The following is a 17549-nucleotide window of genomic DNA, read 5'->3' as shown; positions in this document are numbered from 1 at the left end:
GATAAATAGAAAGGAAGCAGCATCAGAATATGCCAATGTTCTGCATATAGAGAGGGTATTTGGGTGCTTTTGGGGTATTTGGGGGAGGCGGTGATTCCAACCCCGACACATACATTCTAGAAAAGAGAACATATGACAAATAAGCATGCTTGCTATGAGGGAATGCCGTAACAGTTTTGATGAATCCAAGACAGTGCAGAAGGTTCCAATGCTGTCTCACCTGCCCCTCATATTTGCTAAGTGGGAGCTGAGATATAGCTGCTGTGATTAAGGAGAATCAATCTAATTATGGCTCAGGTGACTGGAAATGAAAACCTGCCAGAGCATTTTGAGGAAGCACATTTCAGAACACCCCGCTCCTACTACCACGTATTAAGCAAGCTCTTGAAATTGTAAATCTAATGATACCATGAAGTCTATTTTGGTGCTTAAGTCAATGGGCATTTCACAGTAATGGCTCCACAGTTGAGCAAGCCTATATTTGGTTAACAATTTAGTCTATTTAGAAGTCATGAAATTTCAAGAAAACCAAGAATCTGCCAATTATTGTGGCAGCTGAAATGTTCACTCCATGGAACAAAACAACAGGGCTTATGTCAGAATCATGACTCAACTTTGAAAATTAATGTCATTTTGTTATTCCTCTCAGGAGCCTATCTTTTCCTTTGAGTTGCTCTTCACAGAATCTAAGAGGCTTTGTTGTTGGATTTTAGGGTTTGGCACAATATTCCGTCCTCTTTTATGGCTATTACGACAATAAACGAACGATTGGATGGATGAATTTCAGGTTGCCGCTCTCCTATTTTCTGGTGGGGATTATGTGCATCGGATACAGCTTTCTGGTTGTCCTCAGGGCGTAAGTTGCATTTGTCTCTTCGGAAGTGAATAATGATTTCTGGAATCAAATGGGGAATGAATATGAAAATGAGATATGATTTGTTGCCATTTCATGTCTAGAGGATGCAGGATCTGTAAGAGATGAAATGTAGTTTTAATACCAATAGTGATGTTAGATTATTGTATCCTCAAAACAAAAGGACTGAACATAAACATAAACCTTTGCCCATCCCACTGGGTCAGACTTATGAGTGCCTACCTATCTTGTGTTTAAGTACATTTTTAAACTGGGCCTTTTTGTACTGCAAGGTGGGAATCAATGTTGCCAAGACAGGAAAAGAGCTGCTGACCTTTTTTTTTTTTTTTCATGCAAAAAGGCTTGTAACTTGCAGAGAATCAGCTCAATAGCCAGAATCTGTTGTTCTCTGTTCATTTTTAAAAGCCAGAACAATCGCTCATCCAAAAACTTTAGCTCTGTAAGACAGAAAATATGAATAACCCCCAACGAGACCATCATGATCAACTGTATAATCATGTTTTGTCTGAGAAAAGGATTTATTAGAGCATGGGAAAAAATTTCATTGGGGAACCAATAAAACTGCAGTTCATTTTTTTTCCTCCTGTCTGAAATAAATTTATAATATACCACTTAAGGATACTGCATAAATTTTGCACAGTTACTTGTGGCTATGAAAAAAATCCAATCTTTAGCTAATTTTCTGAACTTGCTTGAGAAGATTTGAAACATCTCAAGCAAACTTTATTATTTGACTATAAGCAAGGTGAATGGACATTTTGCCTCATTCACCTAGGAATATGGTGAATGCTAGAGGATTCAAGGGGGATAAAGTACACGGTAATCTTAAGCAGTGCTTTCTGGAGCAACTTATGACAGGCTTTTTGTCCTTTCCCTGCCTTGCTTTCAGGTTCTTCTGAAAAACAAAACAAAACAAAACATTATATTCAGTTTTTTCAAGCTCCTTTAGGACTTGAAAAAAGCCCATATCTAAGATATTTATCAACTTGTCCAAGTATAATCAGAGATCCCAAATATAAAATATCTGATCAACTGATATAACACTAGCACATTTCAAAAATCTCAGACATTTTCTGCTCCTCTGATGATCTTGCTTTTTTGGACTAAAAAGTCAGAGGTACCATTTCCATTATTGAGTTCTCATGAGTATCATTTACATGTTGGTTCTTTAGTCTCCACGGTCACTGGGGAAGACTGTCTTTGCACATTTCATTGCTTAGCTTCTTTCAGTGGGTGTGTGCCCAATGGGGCTCTCAGGTCACTCTGCCTAGGTTCAAATCCAAGCTCTACCATACATGTGTTTATAAGATCATCATCAAATTTCTCAATCACTTTGTTCTCTTGTTTTCCATCTCTGATTGAGGTTTAATATACATGAGAATGAAATAAGTTAATAGACATGCCAGAATGTGAAAAGTGTACAACAAATGTTAACCATTTTATTAGAATTATAATTCATAGGTTTACTGAAGAACCAAAATCTGAATGGTAGGAGGCCACATGATAGCCCCCGAAAAACTGGGTAGTCAATACATTCATACACTTGAACATTAATAGATTTTTATGTCTAATATAACAATTTTTTGTAGGTAAATTTAAAGTCTCCAGAGCAGCATTGTACAAGGCAAGTCAGGTGTATGATTTAAAAACTTCTAGTAGCCATATTAAAAAATAAGGTAAAATTAATTTTAATTTTAATAATATAATTTATTTAACCTGATATATCAAAAATATCATCATTTCAACATAAAATTATTATCAATTATTTTTGAGACATTCTATGTTTTTGGTTACTAAATCTGAAATGTATCTGTTATGCATTGCCCTAGTCACATTTTGAGTGCTCAGTAACCACAAGTTGCTGTTGGTGACCAAATTGGATAAAGTAACTCTAGAGGAGGTGAAAATTTTTCAAATTTATTTAAAGGTCCCAGTTAGGATAGCTGGTAGGTATCAACTCCACATTTTTCCCTTCAATGTTATGCATGTTATGCTCCCAAACCAGCCTGGCTTTAGCTCCTCCCTCTGGCATGTATCTTTTGTTTTTTGTTACTTGATTGGTAAGAGACTCTGCCAGTCATTGTACTACACAGGAAGATAATTCAAAAATCAATATGTGACTCCCACCCCAGCTCCAGGAACAATACTGGGTAGAAAAAGAATGGATGAGATATAAATGATTGTATAGAACCCTTTTATTCTCTCTTTCTGTCTCTACATTGTACCTCAATCAAGTACACTCTTGGAAGGAATACAAGTGGATTTGAGAGATAGATTACTGAAATTGAATAGAAGGGAATCTGAGTTCTAAAATCAGCTGGGTACCGTGGGGCTTTGTCATCTTGCATGCTGTTAATCTCAGCATCTTCATCTGCAAAATGGGGCAAATATCTACTTTTAATTATCTTTTTAAAAATACTCTTATTTATTTTTATGTGGTGCTGAGGATCGAATCCAGGGCCTTGAATGTGCTAGGTGAGCACTCTACCAGTGAGCCACAACCCCAGCCCTATACTTTTAATGTTCTAATAGGGAAATTGGAAGGTAAAGTGAGAAAGAAGTCCAAGAAAATAGTTTGAGATTTTAAGATAAGGTGATTGAATTTGTTGGTCTGGCACTCTTCCAGTTTTAGCACTGAAAGCCTTGGATTCTGTTAATCTCCTCAGTCCCAGAGGATGGAATGTTGATCCCCTTAGTTTTAAGCCTCTTCCTTCTCTCTCTTCTTTCCTCCCTCCCTCCCTTCTGTTCCCACCTCCTGCTTTTCCTTCCTCCTTCTTTTCAATTCTGTGTATGTTCCTAACCACATTAGAAGTTGTCCTTCATACATTGTCCTCATCAGTTTGAAGTTTAATATCTTAGAGCAAAGGTGGTTTGGTTGCAAAAACCTAATTGTTCCCATTAAAAGTGATGCTATAAGCTAAAATTTCTGAGCTTTCTTGTTGTATTTTACAGTAGCATAAACTACTAGAAACAGCTGAATGATTCAGAAACTGCATGTCTTAATGAGAAACACTTTGCTGCCTATCTTATCCCAATAGGTTTTTCTAGGACTTTCCCTATTGCAGGGTTTCCTGGGGTTAGATATATATTTTTCCCTATGTTTGAAAACAGCCTGGAAATATTAATATGCATAGAATAGACTCACAATATCCTCAAATACTTTAATCATGTGTCATGTATAACTTCCACATGATGTTCAAATTTGTTCCTGCAGAGTATCTTAGATAAATAATGATCCTAGATATAAACTGGATCCAACATGTGTGTATGAAATTTTTAAATTTGGCAAATGGCAATATATTCACCCATATTTCTGAATCTATAACAATAACTATAATTTATATGTGAAATAAGAATGCTTATTGTATCAATATTGCTTTTGACCCTTAAATATTACAAAGGTGCTATTATAACATTTTACAGAAATAAAATGAAATAAAACTCAGAGATACTACTAAATGGCATACCCAAGGTCATTCAACCTTAGGACCTATTTGAACCTAGATTTTTGTAATTAAAAAAGTATCTTTTACCCACTACAACTTGCCACTTTCTGTATTTGCTGCTTCTTATATAGATCAAATTATTCCTCCTATCAAACTTGAATAGTGAGTTGAGTAGATATTAGTTAGTTATTCCTATATTAAGGAGAAAGTAAGGTTCAGCATATGTTGATGATTTGACTGAGATAGCCAGTACTTTACAGGACTGAGCTTTGAATACCCTTCTCTAATTCCAGTCTTATTTTTCCTGGTTTTTAATGAGGATTCTTCTATGTTGATGATAACAAGGACCTGTTTCTAACTTGACTTGGGTGGTCCTTTTCGATTTTAAAAGTCTATACAAGCTTTTTCCTTGTCTACTATCAAATTCCTTTGGAGTTTTATGGCCTTAATATGACTCATGTGCCTCCATATTTTATAAAAACCAAGGCAATTATTAAACCTATCAAAACCAGGTCTTCTTCTTCTATGACACCCACATCTCCCAAGATCACATCAGAATCATGGCCAACACGATACCCTTCCACCTGGATTTCTATTGCTTCACCCACTTTGTTTTCACTTCTTTTGTACATGCTTATTCAGATAGTAGTGACCTGCCTGGTACCCTGCCCAAACTTTTTGTATGACTCTTGACATCTTTATATGGAGTCTTAATATCAAATGTGTTTTTTCTTCCTCCCCTCCATCCTCATCATCAATAAAGCCTCTCTTTATTGAAGGAATCTCCCTCTCTTGTCTAATTAGAGAAAAGCCATCAGAGCCCTTATAGACCCCAGCATAATATTTTATTTCTCAGAATATTTTCTTTGCAAATTCTAATGTTTGATATCTCAAATGACAAATTTTAGAACATAGTAGGCTTTGGACAGATAAATGGGGCTGGCTTACAGGGCACAATGTCCTGGCAGATCCCACAATTCGTGATTGTCTCCTCCTCCTCAAATGACACTGGCCTTCTTTCAAAAATGCTTAGAGCAGAAAGGCATGGAGGTATGAAAGACTCACAGTGACCATGTTCCATGTCTCATTACTGCTTTGTGAACTGCATCTATGATTATGAAATGCAAAATGAAAAATTCTCCTCCTATAAACATGGACTAGGGACCATAATGTCCAATGAATGGAAACAGTTTTTGAAATGAGATGATATGGACCAAACTGAGCCTGATGACAAGATGATACGACAATAATAGCCTGACAAGCATATATGGTATGTATAGTACCATGCACAAGTACTTATGCTATATGCATTTATTTAGTGAGATTCTTTCCAGTGCTGTTGACTTTCAAAATGACAATTCGAATATTTTTATTCATTCCTTTAATAACTAATTATGGAGTATCTACTAAGGGCAGTCTAAGGGAGCTATTTAGCATGTGGGGATTTAAAGTTCTTGATTTTTTATGGTGCTTGATTGGGGAAGCAGATGGCAAACAAAACAGTAATCAGTAGTATGGTCAATATATATCCATTTGTATTTTTGTATTATCTTTCACAGTCAAATATTTACCTTGGTTTCTTCTTTCTGAAGAATGTAATACACGCTCTTTCATATCAACCTTGGAATAACTTTCTTTTGAGTATATGTGTGTAGTGATGTCATCCTGTGAACTTCTAAAGTTGTTTCTTTCCTCCATATCAACCCTCCCACTTTCCCCTGCTTTGATTTTAGCAGAGACTACATGATAGTTGACCTAGCTGGCTTAGGATTTATGGAGGCACGTGTTTGATTAAAAACCTCCCCATGTACCATAAAATAACCAAATGATCCTTGTGTATAAATGGAGCTGCAGACTTGTGGTCCAAGGCAAAAAATCCAGTTTAAAAACTTTAGGCAACAGATAAACACAGCAATTGCCTTCTCCAGCTCCTCTAGAAAAGAAAATGATGCATTGAGCTTGTTCTTCATGGATTAAAAAAAAAAAAAGTTCAAAACTACAGCCTCTTTGAAAATGAAGGAATTTTCATAATTATGTACATTTTTCATCTATAGACAAGAACCGTACATGGAGAGTTTTATAGCTATCAGGACCATATCTCATTAAAATGGTTACTGGGGAGAGTTAGTCTTTGATGTCTCCCCCACCCCTTATCCCTTTTAGTGTTCTTTTTCTCATCATTTCCTCATGTCATATGCTCCCTGTTTGCCCTACCCACTAGGGTTCCCTTGCCTGAAGGTCATCTTAAGCTATTAGCCTTTGCAGTGATAAAGCACTATTCAGCCTTTACCTGTTGAGTGGAATTTTGCCTAGAGAACCTGCCCATTGATTAATGACAGTGTGGAATATAAATGGTGCAATATTAATCAAGTAAATAATTTTCCCCTTAGGATCTAGGTTACATCATAAGAACTATCCCATTTTAACTACAAAAAAAGGCATTTCATATATGGTTCTTCATTCCTCATGATGTCCTGGGTTGGACACTGGAGTAAAGTCCAACCAGACCTCTTGGCCTATCTCTCTGGTTTTACTACTGGATCATTTGACCAAGGTGTTGAACCTCAGCCTCCTCATCTATAAGAAAGAGAATAATTCTGACAGTAAAGATTTTGACTTCCTACTGAGACTTTGAGGAGAATAACTAAGAAAAATATGTGTCATTAAAATTTGCAAAGTGTGTAGTGGTGGACTGGTGAAAGGAATAATTATATTTTGACTTTGCATAACATGTTAGCCTGTATAAAATTTATAAGCCTCCCTAAAGAGGTGGGGCAATCTAGATTTCCTTAGAAATGCCTGTCAACTTACAATGTCAGCATTATATCATTAGGCTCCTTTTGGTTCCATATCACTAAATTTAGAAAACCCAAACATTGAGGGACCGCTTTTTAGTAGTTCACATAAAATTTTAATTTTGCTATTTATAGTGATAAGAAAAAAAGGAAGTGGAGTGTGTGGAAGAGTGAGCTATAGATCTTCAACCACTGCAATAAACTTATAGTAAATGCATTTTAGATTCTCCAAACAAAATGACAACAACGAAACTTTAAAACATCACTGATTAGAATATATGTACCATTTGGGATTAGAGCATACAAAAATCTTGATTTTTGGTCAGCAGTTGTAGAGTGGATAGAATTTTTAATGCACTGAATATAATCCCTTTTGGGGAGGAGACTCTAGGGAGAATTAAAATTTACCCAAGAGTTTCTTGACCTGGGTTAATTCATCCACTGGCTTCAGAGGGCCTGGGAACCAATTAGGTGTGGAAAAACATGGAAGTCTACACATATATATTTTTTTCTGTGTGTGGGAGCATACTCAGTGGTTCTCATTAGATTCTTAAAAGGATCCTTATCCCACAAAATGTTAAGAAACAATTCCACGATGTTAATGTGTCATTTAAAAAAATAGAAAATATTTGTCTTTGTGTACCTGTTTAGTTATTAACATCATCAATGTGTAGTAAACTTTTAATCTGGAAGGTCTATAAAATTAATAGTTTAAAAAGTTCAGCAAACAAACTTTAAAAAATAAGCTTCTATTTTCTGGTTTGTTAGAACAAATCTGCTGAAAAACATGCCCTTTTAGGTATTGCCTCTCTGACTTAACTGTGACTGTGTCGCTTTGTCACGCCCTCCCCTCCCCTCCCCCTTTATTTTTCTATTCTGCTGCTGGGTTAAACTCCCTGTTTTGACAGGATGACCAAAAATATTGGTGACGATGGAGGGGGCGATGACAACACTTTCAACTTCAGCTGGAAGATGTTCTGCAGCTGGGACTACCTGATTGGCAACCCCGAAACCGCTGACAACAAATTTAATTCCATCACAATGAACTTTAGGGTAAAGACATGAACTCCTGAAGCATGTTTTTATCTAAAAGTAGCGTTGAAATAGATAAAAAGTAGGGGGGGAAATAAGCATAGCATTGGAGGCATTCCAGGCAGTCTAGCTAGTGAAGTATCTCCATGGTTAGAAGGAAGATAAACTCATCGTTTCTGCCCACTGGATGTGGATGTGGTTTGCAGTAGAACCGGGAGGTATTTTATGACTCGTGACAACATTATTATCCCTGGAGGAGTTTCCTTCTTTAAATTTGTTGATAAAAGAATTGCTACCTGGATGAAAAAGATCAATAATCAGATTCAGATAGTCTAAATAATGGAACAATGCTCACTAAATATTTACAGGCATGAGTTAGCTTAATATTCAAAATGACTCTAAAGCATTATTTTATAACTTTAAAAATTTGTACTGGAAGAATCTTTAATCATGAAGGCTATCCTAGTATTTTAGAGTTTGTTGGCAAGAGGTTTCCCTTCTTCCTTTCATTTGCCATCGGTTGACCTGGGTTTGTGGAATTCCAGATTTAGTTTACATTTTTATTTTTTACATTCCTGGGTTCATAAAGCTTTTCATAGCTAAGATTTTTGTTTGTTTCCTGGTTTGTTTTGCTTGGGTACAGGAAGCTATAACAGAAGAAAGAGCAGCCCAAGTAGAAGAAAATGTCCACTTGATCAGATTCCTAAGGTTTCTTGCTAACTTCTTCGTGTTCCTAACACTTGGTGCAAGCGGATACCTCATCTTTTGGGCTGTGAAGAGATCCCAGGAATTTGCACAGCAAGATCCTGACACCCTTGGGTGGTGGGAAAAAAATGAAGTTCGTCTCTGCATGTTTTTTATGTGCTTACCACCTGATAATTGCTATTTTGCAGGCTTTGTTTCTGTGGGGGAACATTATATAAGGCTACTCTTCACCTGTCCCTGCATCTTACCTTTGTAGTGAGTCAACCTGATTGCACATTTCCCACACTATCCCAGTTATATTTCCAAATTTGTGCTATTTTTCGTTTTGTGATGTGGTGAAAAATTAGAAAAAGAAAAGATTAGAAAGCATATAGTTCAACCACTAGATTTTACAGATGGAATGAGAAATCTCAGGGTGATGGCTCTATGGTCATAAAGTTAGGAGAAGAGTCAGGCTAAGCACCCAGGAGTCTTTCTTTCAAGTTTAATGCTCTTTGCATGACCCCATGTTGCTTTCTTCAAAGATCCCCCTTGTGCCACTGAAAGATCCAGTTTCCTGAATTTTTGAAACAGCTATGATAAAGCCCTTGTTCTTACATTTATCTCATTGAAAGCATTCAGAATTCCTCCCTGTCTTTGGGCAAGTTTGGGCTTCCCAGTTTTTCAGGAAGCTCAATTGTCCATCTTTCTTCTAGAAGCATTTCTTCTGCTGCTACTCAAATGAGAAAGCCTGGGCTTTTTGCCAAGTTTGCCTTCAGAGTATCTGTCCACTCAATGGTAGAGAAAGGAGGATAGAGGTAAATACTTAAAATCGGGAAATCACTGGTCATGAGTTGTTGCTGTGGCCTGTTTCCTCCATAAAATGTCCTTGTATACAATGTGACATCAATTTGAACTTGGGGATTTTTAAAGTATGTGCAGATTCAGATTGAGAGAAGTGTAGACTTCCCACACGGAAACTTCTGCAGAACTTTGCAGACCAAAATATATATATATATATATATATATATATATATATATATATATATATATATATATATATAAATCTTTAAAAGGGACTCATTTCCTATAAAAATCTTGGATAGCAAATGAAACAGTCTAATAAAAAAAGGATCCAAATTTAAACATTCTAGGTATTTTAGAAGTGGTAATAGTAGAGAAAAGGAATATTTGTGGAAAATATTTCATGGAAAATAGAAGTCATTAGGTAGAGTTTTTTTTTTTTTTTTAAACTTAAAACAAAGGAACACTTCCAAGCTTATTTAGTAAGTTTGCTTTCAATATTTTCTTATAATTGTAACAGTAAACATAAGCAAAATTATCATGCAGCTTTGGTTTATGGTTCATATTTATCATATATTCTATATAAACAAACTATACTAAAGAAGGAGTGGTTGACTATCATTAAAATGATCACTCTTGTAAGAAGATGCTTGAGCCAGGTATGGCGGCACACACCTATAATCCTAGGGACTTGGGAGGCTGAGGCAGGAGGATCACAAGTTTGAGGCCATCCTCAGCAACTAAGTGAGGTCCTAAGCAACTTAGTGAGACCCTATCTCAAAATAAAAAATAACAAAAGGCTTGGGATATAGCTCAGTGGTAAAGTACCTCTGGGTTCAATCCCTAGCACCAAAAAAACAAAAAACAAACAAACAAAAAAATGGTGTTTGACATCGACATCCAAAACATTTTAGGGAACCCTTGAGTCCTAGAGGCCAATGAAAGGAATAATGGGGATTCATGAATAACTTTACAAATCTAATGAGACAAAATTTAAATTTGACTTTATGATTGCACAGGATCTGTTAAGTGTTTATGTTAGACTGAAATTATATCATGCTGATTTTATATTATGTCTTGCTGAGTTTTGTGTCTTCTTTATCATACTTATGAGACATTCTTAAAGCAACAAAGACATATTAATAATTATTTTCTAAATATAGTTTGGTAGTTATTATTATTTAAAGCATGGAGTCCACAGGAGAAAAGAGGAAATGTTTTGTGGTGACAATAAGCCAGGTATTTCAGAAAGATAAGCATGAGCGTTTCCTCATTATGAAAGTAGTACATATTTGGAATTCTTTTCTTTGACTTAATGTAGCCTATTAATGTAATCATTAGAGTGTCAAACAGTAAGAGGGAGATACTCTGAATGGCACATTTTCTATTTTTTATATTTCTCTTTTTTCTCTTTCTGTCTCTTTCACCCTATGCCTTTCCCCTCCTCCATCTCCTCCTCCTCCCTGTCTCTCTCCCTCTTTCTTTCACTTCCCATCCTCCTTCTCCCATGCCCTCTTGCATCTTCTCTTGGTTATGGCTTTGTAAGTCAGTCATTTATTTTTGGAACTTTCTTGCCTTGGCTTCCATAAAATTATGCTAGGTGTTCTAAAAGTTTGCATTCCCAAAATTTAATATGTAGTCCTAACCAATCTTGGGGAATTCATCTATTCTTACTAATTAGCTCAGGAATGCTGATGATTTCCAAGTTAATATTCTCAGTTTGGGTCTCATCCTTAAGCAAATCATTTTCCATTTCCTTTGGAAATCTTATAGTGAAGTGCATCTCTATAGCAGAATCAGTTACCATGAGAAGCAGTATGTGTTCTCTGGGTAGAGAGTGATGTAAATTGCAGGCTTCCTCATACCAGGAGAAAGATCATCACTACTGGTACACCCACTCTGACACACTTGTACATCTTGTGAATGTAAGTTGATTTTTTTTTTGTTTGTTATTGAGATCAAATTCTAGATATGCATGAAGAAATCTTCTTTAGTCTTATCAAAGATGCAAGGAACTGAGCTGAAAAGCTTTCAGAATTCTGGAGGAAAGCACCAACGATTATTAAGTACCATTAACCTGGTCCATTCCTCACGTCTCCATGCAGATGAATATGGTTATGTCCCTCCTGGGGATGTTCTGTCCAACACTGTTTGACTTATTTGCTGAATTGGAAGACTACCATCCTCTCATCGCTCTGAAATGGCTCCTGGGACGCATTTTTGCTCTCCTTTTAGGCAACCTGTATGTATTTATTCTTGCCTTAATGGATGAGATCAACAACAAGGTAAGCCTTGTGTTTGGATTGTCCTTTATACCAGCATTTTGATTTCCCAGCCTCAGGAATGCCTGACATGCCTTTGGAAATGGTGCTGTCTTTTTTTTTTTTTTTTTGTTTCCATCTCTTTGCTCTCTAGATTGAAGAGGAGAAGCTTGTGAAGGCCAACATCACCCTGTGGGAAGCCAACATGATCAAGGCCTACAATGCATCCCTCTCTGAGAATACCACTGGGTTACCATTTTTTGTTCATCCTGCAGATGTACCTCGAGGACCCTGCTGGGAAACCATGGTGGGACAGGTAATCCCACGAACAGAAGTACGTGCAATCAGTCAATTGAAAAAAGAGGACAGTCAATATTTCTTCCATAAGTTTAGTCTGTTTTTCATTGCTTATTAATAAAAATAGCTGATCACTTGCACTTTTTTCACGTGCTGGCTCTGAACTTCATGTATATTATCTCACGTAGCCCTCACATCTATCCCTTGAGATAAGTTCTTGTTTGCCCCTTTTACAGTTGCATAGAAAGGAAGGAGAGTTTAAAATGATATAAGAAGTTTACTATTTACTGACATTCTAATAAAGCACCAAGTTTTAGATACTGGCTCTAATCAGTATTTAAATGAAGTTCTATTTAGTATTACTTGTTTGCCATATAAATAAGAAAAAAAGCAAAAGTAGGTTCTTTGGGAATCATATATAAATTTTAGTAACTTCAATTTTTATTAAATACCTTTTCCATAAGCCTTAAAGGAAACACTATTTGTTTTCATGATGATTACATAAATGACCCCAGTCCAAGGTCAGTGTCATTTATCAGAGAAAAGAACTAATATTTCACATGACTTCTGTGCAATAAGGAAAACCAAACCAAATCAGACCAAACAAAATCTTTTACAAACTTTTCTTTTAAGAATATCTACTTTAGAGTCTCTTATTTCTGTACAGATCTAATTTATATTTTAAAAACCTATAATTTTATCTTCTTATAATTGACATCCCTAATGTGAATTTCATAAACTAATTTGGGACTTCAGTTTATGGCTGAGAAGAGAAGAACTTAAATATATTACTGTATGTCCTTCAGATGATAGTTCAAGGTCAGTAGTAATGTATTTTTTTGTGAAATTATTTGAATAATTTTCATAGTGTACTTACTTTTTATAAGATAAAAGGAAAATTGGGAAATTAGTATTTATCTTATTAAACCAAAATAATTTAAACAAATAGATATCTTCAGCCTCAATATGATGCTCATTGGATTTAAGCTAATCAACTATGATTTCAATTGTGGAAAAGAATAAAATCAATGTGTATAATGCTAGACATATATGATTAAAAATTGAGTACACATTATGGTTTGAGGAAAGATTTTTATTTTACTTTACTTTTGAAGGTTTCAGGCTTAAGATAAATTCCTGCCTTCTTAGTTATTAGATTTTTGGTGTTCAGCCATGAACATTTCACACATGTTTAAAAAACATATTATATATGAAATGATAAATAAAATAACATTGAACAAAAGTTGGCAGCATTTAGAAGAGAGATACTTGTGATCCAGTGAGTGGTAGACAGAATAAATAACTTCCAAAGTTGTCCCTATCCTAGTCCCTGCAACCTGTGAATGTGCTGTTGCCTTATGTGGCAAGATGGACTTCACAGATGTGATTACATTAAGGATATTGGGTTGGAAGAAGTATTCTGAATGATGAGTGAACCTAGTAAAAATCATTAGAGTCTTCATAATTCAAAGACAAAAAGGTCAAAGTCAGAAAATTGAGATATGGCAACAGAGGTTGAGTAATGTGCTTCACAGGTAGAGAATGGAACCATGGGCCAAGGAATGGGGACAGTCTCTAGGAGTTAGAAAGGACAAGGAAGCAGATTCTCCCCCATATCTGCACTTTTAGATTTCTGACTTCTAGAACTGTGTGAAAATAAATCTGTACCATTTCAAGTCACCAAGTTTGTGGCAATTTGTTATAGCAGTCATTGGAAATGAATGCTCATGGGTACATGGGCTTTCATATTTCAAGGCTTTTTGTCATGAAATATGGTCATGATGCCTAACACAGGTCTGTTTTATTACATCTAAGCTGACCTCTGAATCTTCAGTACAAGTTTCAAGAAATGAAAAAACTAAGAAGTACAGATTTCACTAACTCAGATTTTGAGATGTTCCCTTCTATACATCCTAGAATGCAGGCTGGCACAAGAGCTAAGAAACCTACCCTCCAACCAGGCAAGCACCTAGTGAACAAGATTTATAAAATTAACTATAAAGAATAAGATCTGGAATGGCCACTTCTGGAGAAAGAAAATGGATATTGCTTTAGGAGATGTTTATGTTTCTGATGAAGAAATTTCTGTAATAGTCCCACACCATAATGACTTAAAATAAAGGCAAACCATCGATTCAGTTCTTCTTCTTGGAGGCCCCTGGACCATGGTGCTTGTCTTGTCCTATAAAAGTCTTGTGTCTAGTGATTTTTCTTGCTTTTTCATCTTTCCTTACTGCCATTTGTATAGTTGGATTTCCTCTTTCTCTTTTGCCCTCCATTCTCCAAAGGAGCATTAAGCACATGAAGGAAAGTCTGCAGAGCCAGCAGGGCCAGCTCTGAACAGAAATGCTGATGTGTTAGGTGGAATCCACAGGAAGGAAGGGAACACACTGGTCATAACGACTGAGGGCTGGTGTGTTTGGCCTTTATGAGATCAATATCTATCTGTACTGTTGTATCTGGAGACATCGCTATTGCTTAGTCAACTGAATAATGAAAAACATGGAAAAGGGGGTACATAATGGCAAGGATGTACCCCACAGGGTCATCGATAGTTCTGTGAGGAGATTCCGCAAGCTCCTTTTCTCCTTCATGAATGCATTCTGTTTTATTTCTCCTGAAGGGTGCTGTGGAATTCAAAGCTCCCTTAGTTCTAAATACAGGTAATTTGTCTGCAGTGATTCCCAAGTTGTCATTTAGTCTCATCTCCAATGGCACTCGATAGAGAGATAGCGGAGCCTTTTGGGGGGACATCTGTTAGAAAACATTTACTGAAGTCTGCATTTTGGAGAAGGAAAGAAGTCAAGAGCTAGAAATAATGATGACAATGGCTAACATTTATTAGATACATCTAATGTGGTAATTTTTGAATTACCCTATGAGACATGTCGTATTATCATTCTCATTTTGTAGATAAGGAGACTGTGACTGAGAAAGTTAACTTGTCAAAACCTTCTAGGAAGTCAATGCCAGGAGCCAAATTTAACCCACATAGTCAGGGTCCTTGTTCACAGTGTGGACTCATTCTCCAGAAACAATCAGCATCAGGACAGATGTTCCCTGCTTGGAACCTCTGCGATTTCTGGTCCTCTGTGACATCCTTGCCTGTTATTTTGGCTTTTCCTATTAATGATTCCCTTAGATTAATTGGTCAAAGGTGCCTGCACAACTCAAGGTCACTGGTGTGAAGTTGTTCTGTGGGAAGCATGGTGCTCAATACCAGGCTTGTGTGGAGGCCAGGTGTCCCATTGGGTTAGCATGCTAGGAACTGGGATTGAATGATGTCCTTGAGGTGGACTGGACCACCAATTTTGGAATTCTTCTTTTCTCTGGAGCAGTGTCTTCCTCCTATGTTTTGTGAATTAGATACTTAAAATTTATGATATAAGGTATGAATCCTCCTCAGGCATTTTATGTAAAAGTTGCATCATTTCCTGGGAAAGAGTAGAATTTTAACCCCTGGGATGAGGATGCTTAGGAGGATGTGGAGGACTTCTTGACCACTCTGAAATGTTCTTACCTGAACAAGTCTTCCTGACCTGGCAGTGCAAACTGAAAGTATCTCTGGTAGCCTACTTTTCATTCAAGCTAGTTATTAGGATCTGAACTCAAAATTGCCTGAGGAACGAAAGGAGAATCATCACAGGGAAAAGGAAAGTAATATCCCAAAATAATTTTAGGAATTTTCTATCACTCACTCTTCCTTCATTCATTCATCCCATGTTTTTTGAATAGGCACTAAATACCAGGCATTGTGCTAGATTCTAGAGATATAAAGAAAAACAAAAGATGGACCTGTTCTCTGCTTTTATGAAAATTATAAGCTATTGGGAGTAAAGAGGCTCAAGGCCATAAATTAAGTAATTACACAAAAACTGCAAATAGATAACAACAACAAAGCACTACAGGGATAAAATGTATGAAATCTGAGAATTTCTTGAGAGAGCTGCCCTAATGTGTAGTCATTGACATAAACTGAGCCAAGAAGTATCTTAAAGGTGATTACTAGAGTGAAGGTCATATGCAAAGACCCCGTGGCCTGAGAAAGTGTGGAGTTGGAGGATCCAAAAGAAGGCAGTGAGACAGGAGTGGAGATGACAAAAGGAAGACCAACACAAGAAAAATACGGAGAGTTAGATGGGGGGGATTCCCAAAATGACAAAAACTTGCCTAGTAGGGACAGCTTTTAGCACATCCATGGGGAAATACTTTCTCTCTTTTTTTTGTATCATCCTTACCTTTCAAAGATCATTTTCTCAAACAGACTCTGTTTACACACCCTGTCACAGGTGTTATTTTTTGGTGAGAATTAATGCTAACAAATGTTTAAGTTTATATTGTTTTCACTAATTTTTGTTTTTATTACATTTATATATAGTAGCTTCTATTTATGGTAGTCAATATATACCTTGTATTTCTAACAGTAGTAGTCATCTTTGAAAAATGAAGTATTACTAAAGCTAAACAAGTAGTAGATGATAATATTTCACATGGCACTCGGACAATGCAGCGCTATGAAGCTATGTGTGACGGCCTGCAGCTTAGGAAGCACAGCTCTGGAGAATGAGGCTGGAAATTCACCTAATGGCTACTGGTTAAATGCTCCTTTTCTCTGTGAGATAGCTCACTGGTTATTTTAGAAGGGAGACTACCAGGTAGCTGGAAATAAAAATTAAAAGGTTCTCACAGTAGATTAGAATCCTTACAAAAATATGATACTCAGTATTTTCAGTGCTAGGTCACAAATTATTGGAAAGAAACAGAAAGGGAATAGCAGAAATAAACTATGGTGATGAATATTTACAATTGTGTATCTATTATTACATTTATTGCTTATTGTTACGAGATTTTGTATGAGGAAATAGTGACCTTCCTCTCTTAACTGACAGCACATATACTTTGCACCTGAATTCAAACCCATGCCACTGAAGTGACTAGTCTTGAATTTTCCAGATTTTTCTTTTGGGGGGAAGATACCAGGAATTGAACTCAGGGGCACACGACCACTGAGCCACATCCCTAGCCCGATTTTGTATTTTACTTAGAGACAGGGTCTCACTGAGTTGTTTAGTGCCTTGCTTTTTGCTGGGGCTGGACTTGAACTTGTGATTCTCCTGTCTCAGCCTCCCAAGTGACTGGGATTACAGGCATGCGCCACTGTGCCTGGCCCCAGATTTTTAAATAATATTATATACCTTTATAGATGCGTCCATAACATGCAGAGGATGTTTTTAATCAACGCATGAGTTTGTACCACATACCTGGTTTGGTACTTTTTTTTTTTTTTTCAGTGTTAGGGAAGGAGCCCAGAATTTTGTGCATACAGAGCAAGTGCTCTGACATGGAGCTACATCTC

General features: G+C 36.5%; 1 protein-coding gene across 1 annotated transcript in view; it reads left to right on the top strand.

Moving 5' to 3' along the window:
- The window catches only part of Tmc1 (transmembrane channel like 1), a 114471-nt gene that overhangs the window by 69774 nt on the left and 27148 nt on the right, over positions 1-17549 (top strand). Inside the window, exons 9-13 of the mRNA XM_077797332.1 lie at positions 714-856; positions 8024-8168; positions 8791-8985; positions 11741-11920; positions 12051-12212. Of these exons, the coding sequence (XP_077653458.1) occupies positions 714-856; positions 8024-8168; positions 8791-8985; positions 11741-11920; positions 12051-12212 (825 nt within the window). The remainder of the gene's footprint in view (positions 1-713; positions 857-8023; positions 8169-8790; positions 8986-11740; positions 11921-12050; positions 12213-17549) is intronic.

The sequence above is a fragment of the Urocitellus parryii genome, chromosome 4 (assembly GCF_045843805.1).
Source record: "Urocitellus parryii isolate mUroPar1 chromosome 4, mUroPar1.hap1, whole genome shotgun sequence".
Classification (NCBI taxonomy): domain Eukaryota; kingdom Metazoa; phylum Chordata; class Mammalia; order Rodentia; family Sciuridae; genus Urocitellus; species Urocitellus parryii.
The sequence above is the reverse complement of the archived record's forward strand: the minus strand, read 5'-3'. Positions and strand labels throughout refer to the sequence as shown.